At 32.2% G+C, this 22,325-nt stretch overlaps 3 protein-coding genes across 5 annotated transcripts; 1 reads left to right on the top strand and 2 right to left on the bottom strand.

Annotated features, from left to right (window-relative positions):
* Window positions 1-8,416: 8,416 nt before the first annotated feature.
* Window positions 8,417-9,664, bottom strand: LOC18034577 (organ-specific protein P4). Its single transcript, XM_006423179.2, has 2 exons — window positions 9,574-9,664; window positions 8,417-9,258 (listed from the first exon to the last, which is right to left on the bottom strand). The coding sequence occupies exons 1-2, from the start codon at window positions 9,625-9,627 to the stop codon at window positions 8,599-8,601; spliced, it is 714 nt and encodes a 237-aa protein (XP_006423242.2). The 5' UTR covers window positions 9,628-9,664; the 3' UTR covers window positions 8,417-8,598.
* Window positions 9,665-12,995: 3,331 nt separating this feature from the next.
* LOC18035606 (BURP domain-containing protein BNM2A) lies at window positions 12,996-14,291 on the top strand. The gene is made up of 2 exons (XM_006423178.2): window positions 12,996-13,257; window positions 13,438-14,291. The coding sequence occupies exons 1-2, from the start codon at window positions 13,207-13,209 to the stop codon at window positions 14,191-14,193; spliced, it is 807 nt and encodes a 268-aa protein (XP_006423241.1). The 5' UTR covers window positions 12,996-13,206; the 3' UTR covers window positions 14,194-14,291.
* Window positions 14,292-17,844: 3,553 nt separating this feature from the next.
* LOC18035051 (organ-specific protein S2) lies at window positions 17,845-18,804 on the bottom strand. 3 transcript variants are annotated; one of them, XM_024179385.1, is made up of 3 exons: window positions 18,699-18,804; window positions 18,276-18,548; window positions 17,845-18,188 (listed from the first exon to the last, which is right to left on the bottom strand). In XM_024179385.1, exons 1-3 carry the CDS (start codon window positions 18,741-18,743, stop codon window positions 18,129-18,131), a joined length of 378 nt encoding a protein of 125 aa, XP_024035153.1. In that variant the 5' UTR covers window positions 18,744-18,804; the 3' UTR covers window positions 17,845-18,128. The 3 variants fall into 3 exon arrangements, with proteins under 3 accessions (XP_024035153.1, XP_024035154.1, XP_006423240.1); XM_024179386.1 differs by having other exon boundaries at window positions 17,845-18,275; window positions 18,363-18,548; XM_006423177.2 differs by having other exon boundaries at window positions 17,845-18,548.
* Window positions 18,805-22,325: the final 3,521 nt, after the last annotated feature.

Below are 22,325 nucleotides of genomic sequence, written 5' to 3'. Positions count from 1 at the left end.
TCGATTAGTGAAAACTGAAGAGGGTTTTGTTTTTATTTAGCTTCAATCTAAACGGTGTCGTTTCTTGTCCAAAGAGAAACTTTTAATCCAAACGGTACCGTTTATTCTTTATTTATTTTTTTCATTCATTTTAAAATTTTCAGTCAACCTTGTGAAATAAAGTCAAAATAAAAAAGCTACTTGATGATCTAAATTATATCACAAACTTGTCATTACTTCTTGATAACCAAATAATTTATCATCAGTCTATCATAAGTGCTTGATAGATGAAATTTCTATCACAAGTATGTCATAAATGAATGATAGAAAAAAAATTTATCATCCATCTATCGTAGTAGCTCTGCAGACCAAAAACTGTCACACAGAGGACTGTCATGGTAGGTCATTTTTCTTGTAGTGTATATATGATTCTTTTATTGTCTAGCTTATTAAACTCGTGTTTATTTTCCTATATCTTTTCATCAGTCACAGGGATGACAATGGGACATATATCAACTGGATCTATTCTGTTCTAATTCTTGATTAATAATAAAAATTGAGATTCGTATTTACTCTAAATTCATTATAGATTTATGATTTTTACTCTATATCTAAGTTCAAATTTAAAATAAAGGTTCAGATTTGCTCCAAATCTATCTTGGATTTATCAATTTTAATTTTAAAATTTTATATATTATAACAGAATATTAATAAATTTATCTTATTAAACTTTAAAGCCTCGTAAGAATAATAAGAGCACAAAAATATTTGAGAAAAAACGTCTTACTATCAACTAAAACACATAATTCATCTTAAATAAAATTAAAAATAATACTTTGAATTTCATATAAATTTGATAATATATTGCATCTTATAAATGTGGTATTGATTTCAGCAAGCTAGGTATAAATTTAATTTGATTGTAAAAGTATTAAACAATCGATAGTTTAATACTTTTAAAAATAAAATAAAATTAAATGATTTCTAGTTAGATATGGATACGGATCCGAATTTTAAGTTAGATTTGTATACATGCTTTAAATTTATTTTGAATTTACTCATCTAGATTCATACGTACCCACTCCAAATTCATTTTATACTGATCCAAATATGATAAATTTATATTTAGATTAAGTGGATCATGGATCGAAACCGTCCCATTATCGTCGGCTCAGGATTTTGTTTATGATTTGGCAACAATTGTTTACATGATAACCGCAATTAAAAGGGTAACTTACAAATTAAAATAAATTTAAAATAAAATATCTAGAATTATTTTAGAAGACGCATCAGAAGCTTGCATTCGAGAGCATAATGGAAAGTGGAAACTCAACCACCATCATTATTCAAATAGATAACATTAAAAATTTTGTCCAAAAGGACATTGACATGGAATTTGTCGAAAAGCTATGATTCTTTCATTGCCTGGCTTATTTTATACTCATGCTTCTTTTACTAGATCTCTTCTTTTTCATTTTTTTTAAAGTTTTTGTGTGTCAAGTAGTTCTACCTTTTATTTGTTCGCTTTTTTTTACCTTGCTTGTTTTGGTCTCATTGTTTGTTTGAACAAGTGAGTTTTGTTATTTGAAAAAAATTAAATTAATAGGTATCATATATTAAAATAGAAGGTATATTTGTTGCAAAACATAAAGAAAATTTAAAATTTAGAAATCTAAAGTTACATACCATTCCATACTTGTTAATCAAATTTGTGAAGATTGCTAATGATTATTGCAATAGTATCCACAAAAAAGATTTTTATTTTTGTAATTTTATCATTTTATGAGAGATAAGATTGAAGGACAATTGTGGAATAAAGATGGTTGTTTTTAGAAGTGATATAATTTTTCATTTATTTGATTGGGTGTATTTAAAAAGGGGTCTTAAAAAGATTTTGAAGGAGTGCTAGTAGTTCCATTCTTTATCAAATTAGCCTTAAAAGTAGCATTAAAAGTTTGACAGTAAAATTTTTTTTATGTTATTATTTTACTTTTAGGATTAATTTGGTAAATTAATTTTTTATAAAATAACTATTAATAAAATTATTGCAAGGATGATAAACATTACTTTAAGTTGACTAATATTAATTTTTATTTATAAAGAAATTATTAGCACGATTGTCGCACATGTACAAACAATACTAGTTCTTTTATACTAATATTTATTGGTTAATTTATTACAAAATAATTATTGGTTAATTTTCTAATTAAACTTTTATAGATAAATTAATTAATGTCAAGAATATTATTATAAGGGCATTATTATAAAAGCAAAGCAAAAGTAAGATTAAGAATGTAATATATTCAACTACAACTTATTTTGAGATATTTTCAAAATATAAGGAATAAATAAACACTTAAGTTAAAATAGAGGACTAAAGGGGTATTTGTTCATTTATTTAAATCATTTTCCAGATGACATGCAATTTTTTGGTTGAGTGAGATGTGATCCATTCACGCATCTACCAATACTATATGTGACTCATGCTCTTTTACATCTGGAGGCCGAATCATCAGGATTTCAGCGAATTGAAGTGGCTGATGTGAGATGATAAAGGGGGGAAAATGGAAAATTTAAGTTTATCTATCATAATTTTCATTTTAATATCACATGATTAAATGGAATATCTTATTAGTGCAGTCATAGATTTTTTTTTCATATGTATTTGAATTAAGATTCTATCATGATATGAACTTATTTAAATAAAATTCATCGTGAATAATTAGTGATTAATAAATAAAAATATAACAATAGTTAAATTTAATTATATACCATCATGGCGTTCAAGTACATACCTTTTTCTGCAAATGTGAATCAATTTTTTTTTTTCAATTTCGAAATATTTAGAATCAGATCTACTTCTGAGCTTTAAAACCATGATCTATTTATATTCTTGAAAAAAAAAAAAGATATCATGTGATCATAAGAAAATAAAACTAGTTAATATAATAATTGAATATTATACAATATATGGTATTGACATCAAAGTGTTTAGTAAGTAGTAGTTGTTGTAACTCAAAAATTAAGTTGATTTGATCTTGCATTTGTATAATAAAAAATCTATTTTTGTTTGGCTGGTAATAATAATTTAAATAATATTTCTTTGCTAAACTGAGGAAAAGTGGCGTGGAAAGGTTCCCAATTCTCCCATGTAGCTTCATCATGTGTGGTGTTAGACCACTGCACTAAGACTTGCTTGACCTTTTGCTTATTTTTCTTAACAGTTCGCTGGTCTAAAATGCATAGAGGTATGGAATAAGATTATGCAGTTAGTGGTGGGTGGGCGGGAATAGCTTCAGCAGGGTTTGGACATAGCTTGAGGATTGAAATGTGGAACATGAGATGGATACGAGATTCAAGTAGTAACAATAAGCGATATGCAATTTTTCCAACTCTTGCAGTTATTTGGTAAGGACCATAATACTTCTTGGCAAGCTTGTTACTTAGACGGTGAGCAAGAGAAGATTGTCGATAAGGTTGAACCTTAACATAAACCCAGTTACCAACCTCAAACTCCTTATCGCGACGATGACGATTTGCTTGGGTGCACATTCTTTCCTGTGCTCTCTGAAGGTTAAGCTTCATAGTAGCCAATAGAGCTTCTCTATCCAACAATGCAGAGTTTAAAGAATCAATAGGGGTGTCTTCGCTGGAGTATCCTACAAGAAGTGGTGGGGGCCTGCCATAAACAACTTGGAATGGTGAAAACCTTGTAGAACTGTGTGTACTGGTATTCTACCAATATTCTGCCCATGGTAAAGCTGCAGACCATCTATTTGGATAGTCTCAAGTAAATGCTCGCAAGTATGTCTCGAGACAACGGTTGACCACTTCCGTTTGCCCGTCAATTTGCGGGTGATAAGCAGTGGCCGTAACTCCGTTCCCTGTAATTTAAATACTTCTCGCCAAAATTCACTAATGAACAGAGGGTCACGATCAGTAACAATTGATTTAGGAAATCCATGAAGTCGAACATACTCGCGAACAAAATATTTAGCCAATTACGGTGCAGTAACTCCCTCAGGCAAGGCACAGAAATGACCATACCTGGACAATCTATCAACAATGACCCAAATAACTGTCTTACCATTTGATTGTGGTAAAGAAGTAATGAAATCCATGGAAATGTCTTCCTAGACTCTTGATGATATGGGCAGTGGTTGTAAAAGCCCTTTGGAACAAAAGTTTTCTGGTTTGGTTTGCTAACAAATTAGACATTCTCGGACATGTTGCTGTACATCTTAACACATTTGCGGCCAATAAAAATTGGCTGATAATCGAGCATAAGTCTTCTGTTCCCTAGAATGCCCACCAATCGCCGAGCCATGGAATAGATTCAGAAGGTGTTTTCTGAGCTCCATACTGTTGGGAACAAAAATTCTACCCTGATGGTAAAGTAAGCTTTGTTGAATAGAAAAATTATTATCTGTGCAAGCACCTTTCTCAATTAACTGAAGAATTTATTGGGTCGTGTCATCTAAAGCAAGGGATCTCGAATTTCAGTTAAGAAAGTGCTAGTAGTAACTGAAATTGACATCAAATTACCTTGTGCTTCACTTGTCCATCGTGAAAGAGAATCGGGTCCACTGTTTTCCACTCCAGCCTTATGCTCAATTGTAAATTCAAACCCTAACAGCTTTGTCAACCAAGTTTGCTGCTCTGGTGTCTGTTAGTTTGTGTAAGGAGTTGCTTGGGGCTTTTATGATCAGTGAATATGGTAAAGGGTCGGCCCAAGAGATATGGATGCCATCGTCGAACTGCTGCCGTGATTGCATACATCTCACGACTATATGCAGATGCAGATTGAAGTCTTGGTGGCAACTTCTTACTGAAATAAGCAATTGGATGTCGATTTTGGGAGAGAATCACACCCACAGCGAGACCAGAGGCATCTGTTTCCACTGCAAAGGCTTTGGAAAAATCTGGTAAGGCTAAGACATAAACTTCAGTCAGAGCGCGTTTGAGACGCTCAAAAGGTAAGTCAGCAGCTTCACCCCAGTCAAATCCGTCCTTCTTAAGCAAATCAGTTAATGGGCTTGTAATTTGGGCATACCCCTTTACAAAACGTTGGTAATATCCTGTGAGTACAAGGAAACCCCTCACAACAGCAATTGTTTTTGGTTTAGGCCAATTTAAGACAGCTTGAATTTTGGTGGGATCAACACTCACTCCTTGGGCTGAAACAAAATGGCTGAGATACTCTAATTTAGCTTGGCCGAAACTGCACTTGGACAACTTAGCATACAATTGGTTTTGGTGGAGCAGCTATAGAACAATTTTGAGATGATAAATGTGTTCTTCATGGGATCAACTGTAAACAATAATGTCGTAAAAAAAAACTAGAATGAACTTACTAAGATAAGGTTTGAAAATAGAGTTCATTGTGGCTTGAAATATGGAGGTGGCAATGGACAACCCAAAGGGCATTACAAAAAACTCGTAATGACCTTCATATGTTCGAAATGTGGTTTTCGGAATGTCGGATGGGTGGATCCGAATTTGAAAATACCCACTCCGTAAATCAATCTTTGAAAAAATGATGGCCCCATGTAATTTATCTAGTAATTCATCTACTGTAGGTATCGGAAATCGATCCTTGATAGTGATGGCATTTAGAGCTCTATAATCGACACAAAATTGCCATGTCCCATCTTTTTTGCGAACCAAGAGGACGAGTGAGGAGAATGAGTTGGTGGAAGGTTTTATAATTTGATCTTGAAGCATTTCTTGAACTTGCCTCTCGATTTCATCTTTTTGGTAATAAGGGTAGTGGTATGGTTTAACATTCACAGTAGTAGATTCTGGGAGAATAGTGATTTTGTAGTTGAGGGGTCTATTTGGTGGAAGGCCTTTTGGGATGCTAAATACAACTGAATATTGGTTTAGTAGTGTTAGGAAATCTTGGTGAAGGGTGGAATCTATGGACTGGTGAATATTCTGGGTTGAAGATGGATTGGCTGGTTGGAGTTCTAAACGGAAGTACTGAGCTATTGAGGTAGTCTGATGTAGTCTTTTGAGTTAGTGAAAGGATATAGGAGTGGGGTTGGGCCGAATATTTTGAGCTCCTTCAAGTTTAATAAGCTGCCTTTTATATGTAAATTCCATAGTTAGGGCTTTGTGATCAGTGATAATTTTCCCCAACTTCTCCAGCCATTGTACCCCCAAAACAACATCAGCTCCAGAAAAATCTAGTATATGAAAGTCAGCTTCAAATTCAACACCCTGCATCTCGAATTTAACTTTCGAACAGTGACCTTCGCTGCGAATCCGTTCCCTATTGACGACAGCTACCAAAAACCTCATTGTCTTCTTAATAGCCAAATGAAGGAAGTGAGCCAACCGTGGGTGAAGATAATTATGTGTACTCCTAGTGTCAACCACTACTGATAAAGGTTGATTGTTAATTTTTGCACTGAGTCTGAAGGTCTGGGGACCAGTTGTTCCAATCAAAGCATGAAAAGAAATTTCGGGGCTTGGATTCGCTGCTTCTTCTTTAGGCACCGTATCCTCCACCAATATTTCTTCTTCTTGAAAACTTTCTAATGGTTCCTCTGTCAACAATAACATATAAGGGCGAGTGCGACAACGATGAACCGGCTTGAATCATTCATCGCAATTGAAGCACAAGCCTTGAGCACGACGTGTTTGCATCTCGGCGGCCGTGAGATGATGAGTAGGAATGGCGGTCTTTGGTGGTTTTGATGGATTTGGTGGTAGAAGGGGTAAAAGTGGAGGCCGTGGGTCTGGCCGTATATTTGTTTCATTGCGGGTATATATGGGTATTGGTGTATTGGTTGGTTTCCATGAAATGGATTTTTGGTTATAAGATTGCAATTTATCTTCAATCAATTTGGCTAAAGCAATTGCATCAGGAAGGTTAGAAGGTTTATGAATAGCTAACTCATTTTGAATGGTTGGTTTTAAACCTGAGATAAAGCAATCTAAAATGGCATCTGGGTGAAGGTTGGTGACTTTGTTACAGATGTTTTCAATGGCTGATTGGTAAGCCTCTACAGAACTTGTTTGGGTAAGTTTGAATAAAGTGGCTCGGTGATTAATATATGAGGAAGGGCTAAACCTGCTTTCAATAACTCGGGTGAGAGCTGCCCAGGAAGATAATTGTTGATTCTTGTGCATCCATTGGAACCAAGAGAGTGCTTGGCTAGTCATATAGAAATTGGCGATATCAATCCGTTGTTCCTCTGGGGTTTCATAGAAAGAAAAGTATTTTTCAGCTTGAAATATCCAATCTAAGGGGTTAGATCCATCAAATGTTGATAGATCACATCGTATAGATCTTGTGCTTTGTGTGGGTTGTAGTTGAGCTTGTACAAGTTGTGTATTTTGTGGTGCAGAGGCTGGTAGGATTGTGGAGGACCCAATTTGAGAGGGTGCCATCATGGTAACTCTGGCAGCAAGCTCTGCTATAGAGTTTTGTAGGGCTTGTTGTGCACCTTGTAGGTTTTGTTGTGAACTTTGGTTAATTTGTTGCTGTTGTATTATGATTTGGCGTAGGTCTTCATGGGATTTTTGGGTCGATTCTTTGAGTTGTGTGACCTGTTCTTCAAGGGCTCGATATCGTGTTTGCATACCCTCGTTTGTCATCTCTCAATGAAAGCACCAAATGATGGGCATGACTGATAGCAGCAGCAAGTTCTGGAATTTAAGTTTCCACTTTAGAGGGTGGAGTCCTCCAGAATTGGAAAGAGTAAAGAGTAGAGACTAGAGAAAATAAAGGAACAGAGGAATTGTATTTTGGATTTTAAGGAGCTTCCCTTTTCTTGTTCATTCATTTTCTTAAATTCTCATTCAAGAGACCTACAGACAAATTCTAGAAACGGCTAAAAAATATTCTCTCTAATAAACTTGACAGCACAGAAAAACAGAATTGCAATAATAAGTAAATAACAAATTCAGCACAATATCTTAAGAATATCTAAGTGCTGTAATCGGTGCACCATCATTCCCGCACAAAATCTTGAAGCTTGAAGGGAATTTTGGGTTGTCTCTTAGGCCTAGCTTGAGCAACCGGCTGTGCAATGGTTGTATCACCTAGAAACCTAACCGAATGGTTTCAAATAATCTTAGTTAGCTAGCCACCTAAGTTCGAATCTTAGAGAGATCAGGGTGAAAAAATTAATTTTGATTGACCCAACCCTCTTACCATCTAAGCATGTCGTTGTAAATAAAAATTTAAATACAAACTTAATTAGCTATATATACGAGATTAATGGATAGAATATTTATGTAAAAATCATTATTTTAACATAGTTTATCCCTTTATAAATTATAACTTGTAAATAATCTATCATAAGATTGTTTAAGAGAGAGAGGAAAAAAAAATTAAAGACGCATGACATAATTTTATTGAATGGGTTATTTCAGCACTTATTACATTACTTTAAACAGCGCTTTTGACAACACACAAACAAGGAAAGCATTATTGCACGTGTGTGGCTACTCTTCTGGATCATTAAATATGGTAAGAGACTCCATCCTGCGCCTGATTGCAAGCATGATCATCTATTTAATTATGATAAATTGTAGCATCTGGCTGCGGATCCGTACTACTAATAACCTATTTTTGTTGGGTCGGTTCATGAATTGAAATATCAGCCTTCAGCTCAAAGTCCTTGGCATATGAACTCTTCTTCGTTGGTTTAATATCATTGTCATAAATTGAAACATCAGGCATGAGCTCGAAGTCTTTGGCGAATGCCTTTGTTTGGCTAGCTTTACACCATTGTTATAAATTGAAACATCAGGCATGAGTTCGAAGTCCTTGGCAGAGAACCTTTGTTTGGGTAGCTTTACACCATTGTCATAAATAGAAACATCAGGCATGAGCTCGAAGTCCTTGGCGAAGAACTTTTGTTCGGTTGGCTTAATGCCGTTGTCGTAAATTGAAACATCAGGCATGAACTCGAAGTTCTTGGCGAAGGATCTCTGCTTATCTTTTGGTTTAATGCCGTTGTCATAAATTGAAACATCAGGCATGAGCTCGAGGTCCTTGACAAAAGCCTTTTGTTTCGTCGTCTTAATGCCGTTGTCATAGATTGAAACATCAGGCATCAGCTCTAAGTTCTTATTGACAAAAGGCTTCTCCATGGTGTGCTCAGAATCTTCATGTGTACGGCAATAGGCTGTGGTTTTAGAGATGGTCGAGGCTTGATCTTCAGGAATGAGACCTTGAGTTGATTCCCCAGGCATGTCTTCATTTTTCACGACAATTCTCCAATAATCTCTCAGGTCTTTTCTCGCATCTATCATGTTGGCAAACTGCACACAAGGAAAACAATTAAGAGGGGGAAAAAAAAGAGAGAGAGGAACTATATATTGACCATGCAAATGATAAAAATTCGAAAATCATTTGAATCAAAACGCGTAATGCTAGAGCTAGCTATAATTAAGCTACTCTTAGAGCTGATGTGATAAAATAGTATTGGTAGAATGAAAATACAAAATAATGATCGGGTTGTGTGGTGTTCTCATCACATTGATACTTTACATTATGTGTTATCAATTTTGTACAAAATATTTTATATAATGAATATGTGATTAACCTAACATTATTACTGATCAAATGATACATACCAAGAGAAGCAATGAGAGCAGTGTGGAGAGAACAAATAAGGCTTTGATATTCATGTTTCTGGCCAGTGGCAAACAATATTAGATACTGCGTTTGTAATTTGCATGGAGGCCATACTGGTGTGTGTGCGTGTGTATACACAGATTGGAAGAAGTGGTAACATGCTGTGGAAGGTTGGTGGAGCATGCTCATGTGGGTGATTAATCATGGACCGCAAAGTCTATGAGAATTACAATTCGCAACGATAGAGATGGCCCCTAATTATTTTATTTTCAAAGTAAAAAATTCTTCAAAAATGATAAGATTTTACATCTATAGGAATATTCTCAATCCAAACAATACGGCTTTCTGATCGCTAACTGCAAGTTTAGCTAATCTATGAACTTCCACGTTACATATTCTAGGAATGAATACAAATTTGAAATTGCCAGTTGTCTACCCAACAATTAAATATCAGAGATCACTCAAAGAATCTCTTTTCTAGTACTTTCAAGTGATGCAGCAAGATTGACAACATTCTGAGTATCTGATTCAATAATTAATGGAAATAGACCCGTGCCGTTTGCATATTTCGATCCCAAATGTCATTGCTTCTGCTTGAACGAATTCAATATCTCCAAAATTTTACTTTAGATAGCTACTGCCATAATTAATCTCCCCTCTCACATTACGACTAATGGCTCCTAGAAAAGCTGTGTTCCTCGAAATAGCAGTAGCTGCATCAACGTTCAACTTAATTATTAGTACACTGAAATGAGATATATCAGCTTAATTTAGATAAAATTAATTGCAGACAAGCGATAGCAATAATGCATTGAATATATTGCAATAACAATTGTCTATAATTGATATTATCTTCAGGTGTCTTCAATTGTTATTGTAGACTACGTATATCGAACAATAATGCATTCTGTTCTAGTCTGATTCCATTACATAAACAATTCTTACAAGAATTAATTGCCAATAATGCTTCTTTGCTCAAGTTTATATATACCAAAGTTTAAAGTTTGTGGCAAAAAAAAAACCGGTAGAGAAAGAAGCAGCAGTTTGGTTAGCTAGAAAGCGGCACACTTGAATTTCAGGGTTTTACTTAGCCTAGAAAATTATTGGTTTTAATGTTTAATAAGGAAAGTATAAAGTAAATTAAATCCTAGCTTTAGACAAATATAATGACATGAGCTAAATAATCTCATACAACACTTATGAGATATTAAGTTAGGAGAAGATCCTAATCTCTGGTGATGAAGATTATTCCTACAATATTATATGAAATATTAAGTTAGGGGAAGATCTAAATTCATATGGTAATAGAGAGTGTTGGTGTAATATGATATGTATTTCGTAACAAACCTTTTCAAGAGGATTTAATCTTTTGTGAAGAGGATAAGAAGCTAGCCATTTCCTACAATTATTGGTCCTTTTAAAAAAAAAAAAAATCCGGCTGAAATTTATGAATTTACCTTTCATTTTCTTATTGACTACTTTTTTAGACCAGCTAATGATATAATATTTTCGTGGTATCTTTAATTAATCAGCTAATGAATTCGTGATATATCATCAATGACTCACTAATAATGTACATGTGTAGATGTGATTATTATATGTTTACTTTTTAATTTTTGGATCATTTTCAAGATTGAGCTAGCACCAAATTCATAATAATATTGAATTCATTAAGAAGTTAGCCTTTTGCTTTTGCCACTTTTTGAATTTGGCATGATTATCAGGATTCTGCAGCAGAAGACAAGTCGACAAGGTCTTATCCACTTGAATTTCTCTTGCAAAATTAAAACTTCTTCGTCAGACATATGAACAAAAATAACTAAATTATGAAAAAGACAAAACATTGGGCGACAATTATTGACCGATCCTACATGAATCATCTGTTGTTGTAGTGATGGAAAATGACAAACATAATTAAATAATAGAAGTTCAACCACTACCAATATCCATTTATATAATAAACAATATTGAAAAAGATTTTGATTAAGGGGATGTGTGCTAGTGGCTACTGATGAGAAGATAATCGACCTGCAATCACACGTCTCTTTCATTTGTCTCGTGCCCTTTTGATTTTCGGTTTCTGCATTATCATGTCCACGTATATTATCCTTTAACCTTTTGTTCTTGACCCATCGTAAGACAATTAGATGTACATTTTTTTTATTAATAAATTTTTTTTCAACTTATCCAGGTTCCACCGGAGAATATAATTAAACTTCAAATGAAATATGTTTGAAGTGAAAATTGCATTTAAAACATTGTTTATATGACTTATTATTTGTTATATTTTTAAAGATTGGGAGTGAGAAAAATTCAGATGAATTTTTTAGTCTTTTTTTAATTCGAATTCGAATAATTAATTAATAAAAACTACTTAAAAATCATTCAGTAAAATCCTAAAGATACTTATTATCTTATCTTTTAGTTGAAGTAGTGTGATCCATGGAAATACAGTGAGTGCAACCTGTTAATTTGACAAAAAAAAATTTAAAAGATTGTACGGGAGACTGGAACCCCGACGCTCAAATATCCGACGCACACTAGGTTGAGAAGAGCTTTAGTGTTTACATTACGTGACTGAAGGATAAATTATCCCATTTTCGAATGAAAAAAATGCTATTCATCCTTGGAAACTACCTTATGGCAACGTTCAGCAGTGGTCCGGTGACTTTCCGGAAACATTCCGGGGTGGCCCGGTAACTTTCCAGTGACTTTCCGGCGGTAGTCCGGCGACTTTCCGGCGGTGATCCATTTATAATATTAAATCAATAAAATAAAATTATAAATAATAATTATTAATGACATTAAACAAGTTGAAGGGTAATTTTGGAAACTTTAGTTTCTAACATAAGAGGAATTTAAATTCTTCACTACTTGGTGTGGAATTCAAATTATGATGGATATTAAATTCTAATGGAAATTAAATTCTTATATATTTTGACAAACCAAACAATGAAAATAAAAAGAAAATTTAAATTACTTTCCTCTCCTTTGTTCTCTCCTCCCAACCATACGCCGCCTTAGTGTACATTACATGACTGAAGGATATATTATCCCATTTTTGAATGAAAAAAATGCTATTCATCCTTGGAAACTACCATGTCGAATTTGTTTACGATCTGCCTTCCCACTTTTTCTGCTCAGTTCTGTCTATGTATGGGGAATATTGATACAGATTTCGAGTCTGTAATTAATGTGTCAAAGAGAGTTTCAAATTGCAAGTAATTTTTTTAATAAGAAATCAATTTTAGGTCTGGTAATCTAATATGCAATGTTATCAATTGAAGTAATCATTCACTCAGTCAAAACTATTAAAATCCGCAGACATGATGAAGGTGCAATACGTGTGTCCCCATATGATTGGAGTGCTGAATTCTTTGCTGGATTGGACTATTAAGGTCATTATTCAAACTGTGTTGTGATTCAATTAATCAGCACAGTAGAACAAGTTCAGCTTATGCAGGCTATAAATTTCCACTTGAAAATCAACACACATCATTTGGTTGTTGACATATACAGTCACACAATCTCTTCTCTTTCTGCTTCACTTGTTATCTGTGTTTCCTCTCCCTTAAAAAAAAAACAAAAAAAGATTACTAAAATACATAAGAAACTTCGATAATAGAAAAGAGATGGGGTTAAGATTTTCAGTTTGGAACCTCCTTCTTTCTCTACTCTTTCTGGTAATAATCCTCAATGTGCGCTAATTAAGTGGCTTACTTTGCAATACATGTACATAAGTGTTGTCTTAAAGCAATAACTCAAAAAGATATATTTTGCTCCTTCAGTTTTACACTTTATAGAACTTGTGTTGTTGATTTTTCATCTATGTTGTGATATTGAATTGCTCAACTGTTTTACAGTGTGCTCCGGTGCTTTCGGAGAATCTTCATGATTCTCATTCAATACCATCCCACATGAATCACATGGACCCTTCAACGATGGTGTTCTTCACCTTGAAGGATCTAAAGATTGGCGAAACGATGCCGATTTATTTTCGCAAGAGAGATCCTTCAGCTTATCCTCAGGCTTTGCCTAGAGAAGAAGCAGATTCCATTCCATTTTCATTGAAACAACTGCCTTACCTTCTTCAATTCTTCTCGTTCTCAGATGACTCACCCCTAGCCAAAGCCATGGAAGGGACCCTGAATCATTGCGAAGTTCCTCCCATCGAAGGAGAAACCAAAATTTGTGCTACCTCTTTGGAATCCATGCTTGATTTTGTACACGGAACTTTCGGATTGGAGACCAAATTCCGAGTTCTAAGCACAAAATTTCTCACAAAATCAGCTACCATTTTCCAAAATTACACTATTTTACAAGTGCCTAAACCAATGGTTGCTCCCAAGATGGTGGCATGTCATATCATGCCTTACCCTTATGCAATCTTCTACTGCCACAGCCAAATGACTGAGAACAAGTTATTCGGTGTTTCATTAGGTGGTGATAATGGAGATAGAGTGGAAGCTGTAGCAGTTTGCCACATCGATACGTCTCATTGGAGTCGAGATCATGCATCGTTTCGTGTGCTTGGGATCGAGCCAGGGAGCTCCCATGTCTGCCATTTCTTCCAGGCTGATAATATTGTATACATTCCAGCACCTACCTACCATGATTAAAAATGTATTGGTAATGTGACTGTTAAAGCCATATGTATAGCGTATAATAATAAATCTTACTGGTAATAAATGATTTTCGATTTCTGAACGTTGTTCAATTGGTTGTATTTCGGAGTTGATTGGAAACAATATTGTTTCAGTAGATTTGCCAACCCAATAGACTATCTCTCTTTTCATTTCTTTGATCTCACTGAAAAGAAATATTAAGCTGAAAATATTATCTTATTTCTTGTAAAGAACGAGAGGGTTACAAGCTTATATACAAGTGTCAAAGCCAGCCAAATCTCTTAGAGTAATGACTAGACAGGCTGTCCTATTTACATTATGGAATGGAATCATTTGTACATAAGAAATATCAAGGATACTTGCACAAAATAAAGATGGTGCCTAGAATAAGGGATCGTTGATGACAAATCTTCGAGGATGCTCATCTTTATTGTGATTTTGTTGAGATATTTACCGCCAATAATATTTGTGGCCATGTGGCTGATTAATCGTGGGCTGTAGCTACTGATTGTATGGTTTATCACTCATCTCATGATAATTTCCTTTAGCATACACCACCGTTTGAAATAGGCTCTGCCATGGCAATCACGACAGAGTTATCCTTTTTCAATGTATGTGAAAAAAAAGAAAAAAGACTAAAATGAATGACAAAAGAGTTAAACTTATTTGCACTTCTATTCAATCTACTGGTGTAGCTAGGACTTAAATCCAGTTATTTTGGGGACTGTTGTGGACTCGGCTTAGAATTTATAGGTATTTAACCCAAAATACTAGCATATTAGATGAGAGATTTATCCTACTAGCATGTTAGATGAGACATCCTACTTATATACCCAAATAACTTCCTTTATTAGTAAATATGAGACACAACTTAATAAAAAACAAATAAATTTTAAACTTTTATTAAAAATAAAATGATTTTCTGAAAAAAAAATATTATGAGAATTCAATCATCTCTCTTAGGAAACTACTTCCTGCACTTTACAGTTCTCACCATATACTGCAACAGGAATACTGTGTTTCATCTTGTGGTGTTGGATAGAAGAAGAATGTTAATCAAGCTTGATTAATATTCCTTAATACAACTTCTGTATGGTTGTGCTCCTTTGCTCTCTTTTATATTAATCAAGTTTTCTTCCTTTTTTTTTTTTTTTCAAACAATTATTCATCAAGTTAATGTTGATTTTTGACCCTGCATTTTCAGCATTGTTGGTTCAGAAGTTACAGTCCCTCCACGAGTACAAGGACCATGCAGATAATTTCATTTGTTTCCCAATTCCAAGGGATCCTTTCTCTTCCGCCCAAATCCCAATACACTCCAGGTATCCTCTCATGTTCTTACTACAAATGTCAAGATGTGTAACTTTATAATAATAATTAACCTTATATATTTACTGGTTTTCGTTTTAAACAAAAAAATTGACAGTCTTGGGTTTATGTAATATATGTAATAATATATGTAAAATTTTATTAAGAATAAAATTAATTCTCAAAATCAAATTTTAAAAAACTACTCTTTTCATGTTTTTGAAAGCTAGCTATTTGTAACTTAAGGTGATTTTGCATTATTCGAAATCTTATTGACAGAAAACTTGAATGATCTTTAAGTACAGTTAAGAAGCAGAGTTTAAAACTACATAAAATATGTGTTAAACTGAAAATTAGATCCAATTTTATTGATATATCACCTATGTCTAGTAATATAAGAATATTTTTTTATTTTGTTTTGACTTGATCCACATTAAGAAAAATAATTTTACGTAATTAACTTGTGTAGTAAATAAATACTATTATAGGAAAATGAAAAGAAAATTTGTAAATGTCCTAAAATTAATATAGAATTTATAGTTAAACCAATTCAATAAAACTTATTCCAAATTGTTTTCAATACAATGTTTTTTTTTGTTTCCAATTGATGAGTTAATTTTTTGTTTAATTAAATTAAATGGATAAACTGTTTTTACTTAATTAAAGTTTAATGTTGATTTACAAGTTTTGTATTATTTTTACTAAGTGTTTGTTTTGTTTGTGATTTTAAAACACCAATTTGCCACTCTTATATTAATTTACTTATTATACCTTCTATTTACTAGTCTTATATGTAATTTATAAAATTTATGTTTATATCGTCATGGATACTGTAATTTTAGTCACTCCATCATAGAATTTTCTTATTATTGAGTTGAATTTTTTTTATTGTCACCATTAATTACCATCATAAAAGCAATTATTTTTTAATAAATTACAACTTATTTATTTAATTTGTGTTAGATAGTCTATTAGATATCATATCTTACACTTACTAGTAATAGATTCTTAAAGATTTATGTTAAGAAAAATAACAATATAGCAAATTTAAAGGAGGTTGAAAAGTCATTTGCAAATAAAACATGTTATTCAAATGAAATTATTTCAAACTATAAAGGTGGTCCTCGTTATAAGTGAAAGATTATGAGTTATCTCTATAAGAACTTTTTGAAATGATATATTTACATGCTCAAAATGATGTTTTGGGAGCAAGTTTTAGTTTAATTCATATATTTTGAATTAAGTGTCCATTTACTCTTTATATTTTAAAAAATGCCTTAAAAGTTACTGTTGTAGTTAAATATGTTACATTCTTGCTTTTAAGTGTTCTTTACTTTTAAAATAATACCCTTACAATAATATTCTTGACATTAATTAATTTGTCTATAAAAATTTAATTAGTAAATTGACCAATAACTATTTATTAGAAAATTAACCAATAAATATCAATATAAAAAACTAGTATTTTTTGTACATGTGAAATAATCTGGTTAATAGTTTATTTATAAATAATTAATATTAGCCAACTTAAAGAAATGTTCAGTATCCTTGTTACAATTTTACTAATATTTATTTTATAAAAAATTAATTTACCAAATTAATTCTAAAAGTAAAACACTAACATTTTGTGGAAATTTGTATGTTACTTACAAGGCTAATTTGCTAAATTAACATTTTTTTTCTTTTCATTAATATCCTCAAGAAGGAAAAAAATATTATTACAGCGGTATTATTATAAAAGAAAAGAAAAAATAAGGGTAGAAGTGTGATATATTTAACAGCAACAGTATTTTAAGACATTTTTAAAAATAGAAGAATTAAACGGACAATTAAATTAAAATATAGAGACTAATGAATATTTACACTTTAGAGTAAATAATAAATTGACATCAAAATACTTCCTTAGAGTTGGAAAAATAAAGAAAAATAACTGATCTCATATGTGAAAGGAAGTTAAGACTTGAGTGGTTTATATATAATGAGTTTTGGGATTTAATTCGAGAGATCACAAGACGACTGCTTTGGGATGGGCTATTGCCGATAGAAAAGGCACAGAGTTAAGCCCAGAATTGACTCAACGATTATCAATTTAAATTCTCAAAATTATAATAGCGTCATCATTTCCTTTTGTACGTCATGAATCTCTATATAATTGGAAGGTCGGTGCGAATCAATCAATTTACCATATCTATTATAAACAAAAATTTCATCAAAATTTTTTAAATCTTTTGCTAGTTTAATTTCATTGCTTTTGCTAATTTTCCCATTGCGCTGATAAGGGTTATGTATATCATTCATCAGTAGGAAAATTCAATTGGGCCCATTTACAAAAATAAATAAAGAAAAGAAGACCTTAAACATACGCTTTTATCCAATAATATTTTACACTGATCACATCCTTCAACTGCATCAACTTATTTGCATACCTCTTTCGCATTACCATGTACAGCAAAAGTAACGACCCACACACACAATAACATAGCCAGAGCACTAGGCCGCCGGCCACTTATTTAATTGAAAAACCTAATACAAACGCTTATTATGACGACAGACGAGAGTAGACCAGTTGCTTAACATCATTAGGGGCTAATTCTCTCCGTTGATGAAAACATGATTTTCATTTAAGCATTAGCGTCAACTTTATTATCAGGTTTCAATACGTCTTTATCAAAGGATTTCACCTCGGATGGCTGGTCGTTATGACTGTTGTGGAAACCGTAGAAAAAAATATTCGGCCTCGGGTTAAAATTCTTGGCCAAGGATTCCACCTCGGATGGCTGGTCGTTATGACTGTTGTGGAAACCGTAGAAAAAAATATTCGGCCTCGGGTTAAAATTCTTGGCCAAGGATTCCACCTCGGACGGCTGAACATTATAGGATACAATTAAAGGATTTGACTTTTGATCAGCATTCTCATCGGTGGTAGAAGCGGCACGATCCCCGGCAAGTAGGTCTTGGACTGATTCAGGCATAGGCTGTCCTTTCATGGCAATTCTCCAATATTCCTCCAGGTATTTCCTTGCATCAATTGTGCTTGCAAGCTGAAATACGAAAAGAAAAACAAAGATAGCAATTAGACCAAGCACTATATTAATGCAAAAACTAATAAAAAGATTAGAAATTGCCAGTTCTAATATTTCTGCAGAAATTAACTTCTAAATGAATAATAACATTCAACTTAAAAATCATACCAAGAGAAGCACCGAAAGTGTGCAGAGAACAAAGAGTGGTCTCATGTTGTCAATTAAACCAAGATTCCTCAGAGATAACCTTTGTGAGATATTGAGTTGTATGACAAGGCTTATATCTGCTACTCTTTTATATACACGAAGATAAAGTGTACTGGATTAACAGTGCAAGTTTATTTATCATGATGCTTGGGTCCTCAAAAATATCAAAATTCAGAAAATTTTTCACAGTAAAAATAAAATACATGTTAATACTATATGGAGTTACAGTAAATTGAAAAATATAATGATAAAAACATGATAATACCATATGGAGTTACAGTCAATTAGAAATTATTATGTTTTTATATTTTATTTTCATTTCCTAAAATATTATGGTATTATTTGTTCGTCGTTTACTATTATGCATACAAAGAAAATCTAGGTATGAAAAGTCTACAAACAAACCGTAGAAAGATATGATTTTTTTTGTGAATTTAAAAAAAGTGTGACTGTTTGTCCATCAAAAAATATCTTGAACACTTAAATTTTAATCAAATCTTGTATTCCTGAAATAGCCACCATTTAATTTATTATAAAGGACAATTTTATAAAACCAAACAAATTATATGGCTTTTAACACCCATTACAATTTTATCTATCTACATCTTGATCATTATTTTACACTTGAATTTCATATATCTACATCTCCATCATTTTTATACTTCAATTCATTAATCGTACAGCAATAACAATAAGACTACGTGAGATATACATATTAACTATTATTATTATTATTATTATTTTTTATCTACTGATAAAGAAGAGCGGGTTTGTTGCTTCACTTTATTTGTAATCTTAAAATCGATTTTAAGAAATCCTGCGGCTTGATTTTTCCCTGACAAGATATTTTTTTTTTTTATTGTTCAACTTAAGGTGTATACTGAATATTCAAAAACAAGAATTCTTAGCAGTCTTTGAATTTTGTTCAACTTTCGTTGATATTTATGGAAACAAAATTTCCAACAATTTTCTTTTCAGCGTCTGGTTCATGATAATAGATTATTGATGAGTTTTTTTGTTGAACAAGAAGATATAACCCCAGTTTGATTGTGAATGCCTGCCTTGATGGGGTTGTAGAGAGAATAAAATTGTCCAACTAATGAAAGAGATTTAGGGCTATTTTGTCATTTTTCAAAGTGTGTTAGTAAAAATTTATTTTAAAAATTTAACAGATGAGTGTTTAAAGTAAAAAATTATCCAGAATATTTTTCACAGTTTAAGTAGTCTCACCTTTTAAAAAATATGAATTTAAGATTTATTTTTTTAGCTTTTTTTATAACTTTATAAATTTTATCTTATTTCAATTTTAAAAAAGACCTAAAAAATTTTCGCACAAGGCACCAATACCCCTTATAGCCGCCTGCCACGGTGCGCTAGTTACAAATTTTTTTGTTCGTTTTATTAGATTGTTTGTCACATTCAGAATACACTCTAATTTTGATGTATAAATTAATAAATATAACAAAAGATTATTTAGGTACTGTGAAAAATAATGTGACAGGTAATAAAAAATTTTGACCGTTATATGACATGCAAAGTTTAATTACAAAGTGGATAGTGTTATTTCTCCGTATAGAGTCAAAGAATCAATAACATCGGCACATACGTGCCAAGCATTTTTCCGAACAATCGATCTGAAATTTTGTATCTAATTAATATGGTAATCAATAGAGTTGTATGTTAATATTGAGGATAATATCCAACTGATGATAATAATTATTGGGCTAATAATATAAATTTGAAGCAACCCTTAAACTTGAGTTAGTTTTTAAATATGAGTAAACTAATGGATTTTTATATAATATCGAAGTGAGATTCACACATGAAGAACATGGTATTTAACCTAATATTTATTTTCAGTCGATGTAAAGTAGAATCATAATTTATAACTATTTTTTATTACTACTAACAATTATATTTAATTATGTGTGAGACATATTAGACCACGTAAGTGTGTTATTAATAGTTGATGATTCAATATTGAAAGATGAATAACCTATCCCTTGCTTTATCAATCATAATAGTGCCATAGGCTTTGCTCAGATAGTCGTGATTGCGCTCTGCACCGATAGTTATATGGTTTAAAGTAATAATAAGGAACAAGAGTTGGTGTTTAATGAACAAACATTTTTCATCCACGTCCAACCCTTTTTTTTTTCTTAACAAAAGAATCATTAGAAAAATAATCTTATTAATTAAAGATGCTTGCATTAATGAAAAAGGAATTATTAATCTTTCCTTGCATTTAATTTAATGATATATTTAATATTAGTTAAATTAGAGGATTGACACATCGATGGTAACAATATTTTAGGCATTAACAAAAGTCGATTGTAATAGTGAAAATTGATTGGCTCATCTCTAGTATTAATAATAATAATAGTAATATCTAACATTAAACTAATTCCCACCCATTTATTTGACTGAAGTCCCTTTACCAACAAGTGCGTAGATCAACTAACATAAGGCTGTTCTAACTTAATCAAAGTCTTTGGTTTAAATCTTGAGAATGCATCTGCGTTAAATATTTAGAGTGAGGCTATTGACACCCCTCTAATATCCTTTTAAAACTCCTATTATAAGTACACTGCATTAAACAATAATAGAAAATTTATCATTATTATTAGCTCCCACTTTAATTCCAAAACTGCCCTTCTTCTACATTTGATTTTCTTTGCAATACCCAACAATAAATATCAGAAATATTTCTGCCACTATCTCATGTTATGCTTTTGGTCTCGTCATTCATGTAATTTCCCGTCCATCTCTTGAATTCTTTTTCTCTTGTAATTTTTCCGTTTTATAAATTCTTTTAGTCCCACTCCTTTATGCTAAGCCATTGGATAATCATGAGATTTTTCAAACAAAAGATTGTTGGGTCTATAACACTTTGTTTTGGTTTTTTGGATGCCTGAGATTCAAATAATTCATTGATATTTGGAATGGAATTGATGATGAATGCCAAGAAATTGTAAACAGTGAAAAATTGTGTGTTTGTACTTTAAAAAGAGAAAATATAGTACATTTATACTTGTCCTTAAATGTAATTGTAGAAATATGGGTTTTAAAAGTTTAATAAGGGGGTGCCAATGGCTTCACTCAATATTTATTCGAAGAGTTTTACTGTTTTAATAGTCCTATTTGATTTGAATTTGAATTAGTCGGGTCCAATGGAGTCTTTAAATACCAAATAATTCAATATAAAAAAAGTGCCCCATTATTATCATTATTAATAATAACTCATCGTTAGATAGAGAGTAAAATACTCTTTTTGAATATAAACATTCAACTAATAATAGCGCGGGGATATATTAGGCAATATAATATTTTCAAGGATCCGTGGAACCGGAGGAAGATCAATGCCCGTGACTTTCTCTCCGGTCATACTTTGGAACCCATGCATTTATAAAACGAAATATATATTTATGGATAAATTTTAGATTATTTTTTTTAATTGACTACATTTAAATTGGTCTTTTACTTTTAAAAATCTCAAAATATTTTTATTTTTATTCAAAAATAAAAAGATAAAGAAAAACTAAAGGTAGGTTAATGAATTATTATTTTTTTTGTTTTCCTAATAAAAAT

Source organism: Citrus clementina, unplaced genomic scaffold (genome assembly GCF_000493195.1).
Source record: "Citrus clementina cultivar Clemenules unplaced genomic scaffold, Citrus_clementina_v1.0 scaffold_8, whole genome shotgun sequence".
In the NCBI taxonomy this organism is placed as follows: Eukaryota; Viridiplantae; Streptophyta; class Magnoliopsida; order Sapindales; family Rutaceae; genus Citrus; species Citrus x clementina.
This window is presented reverse-complemented; position numbering and strand designations above follow the sequence as displayed.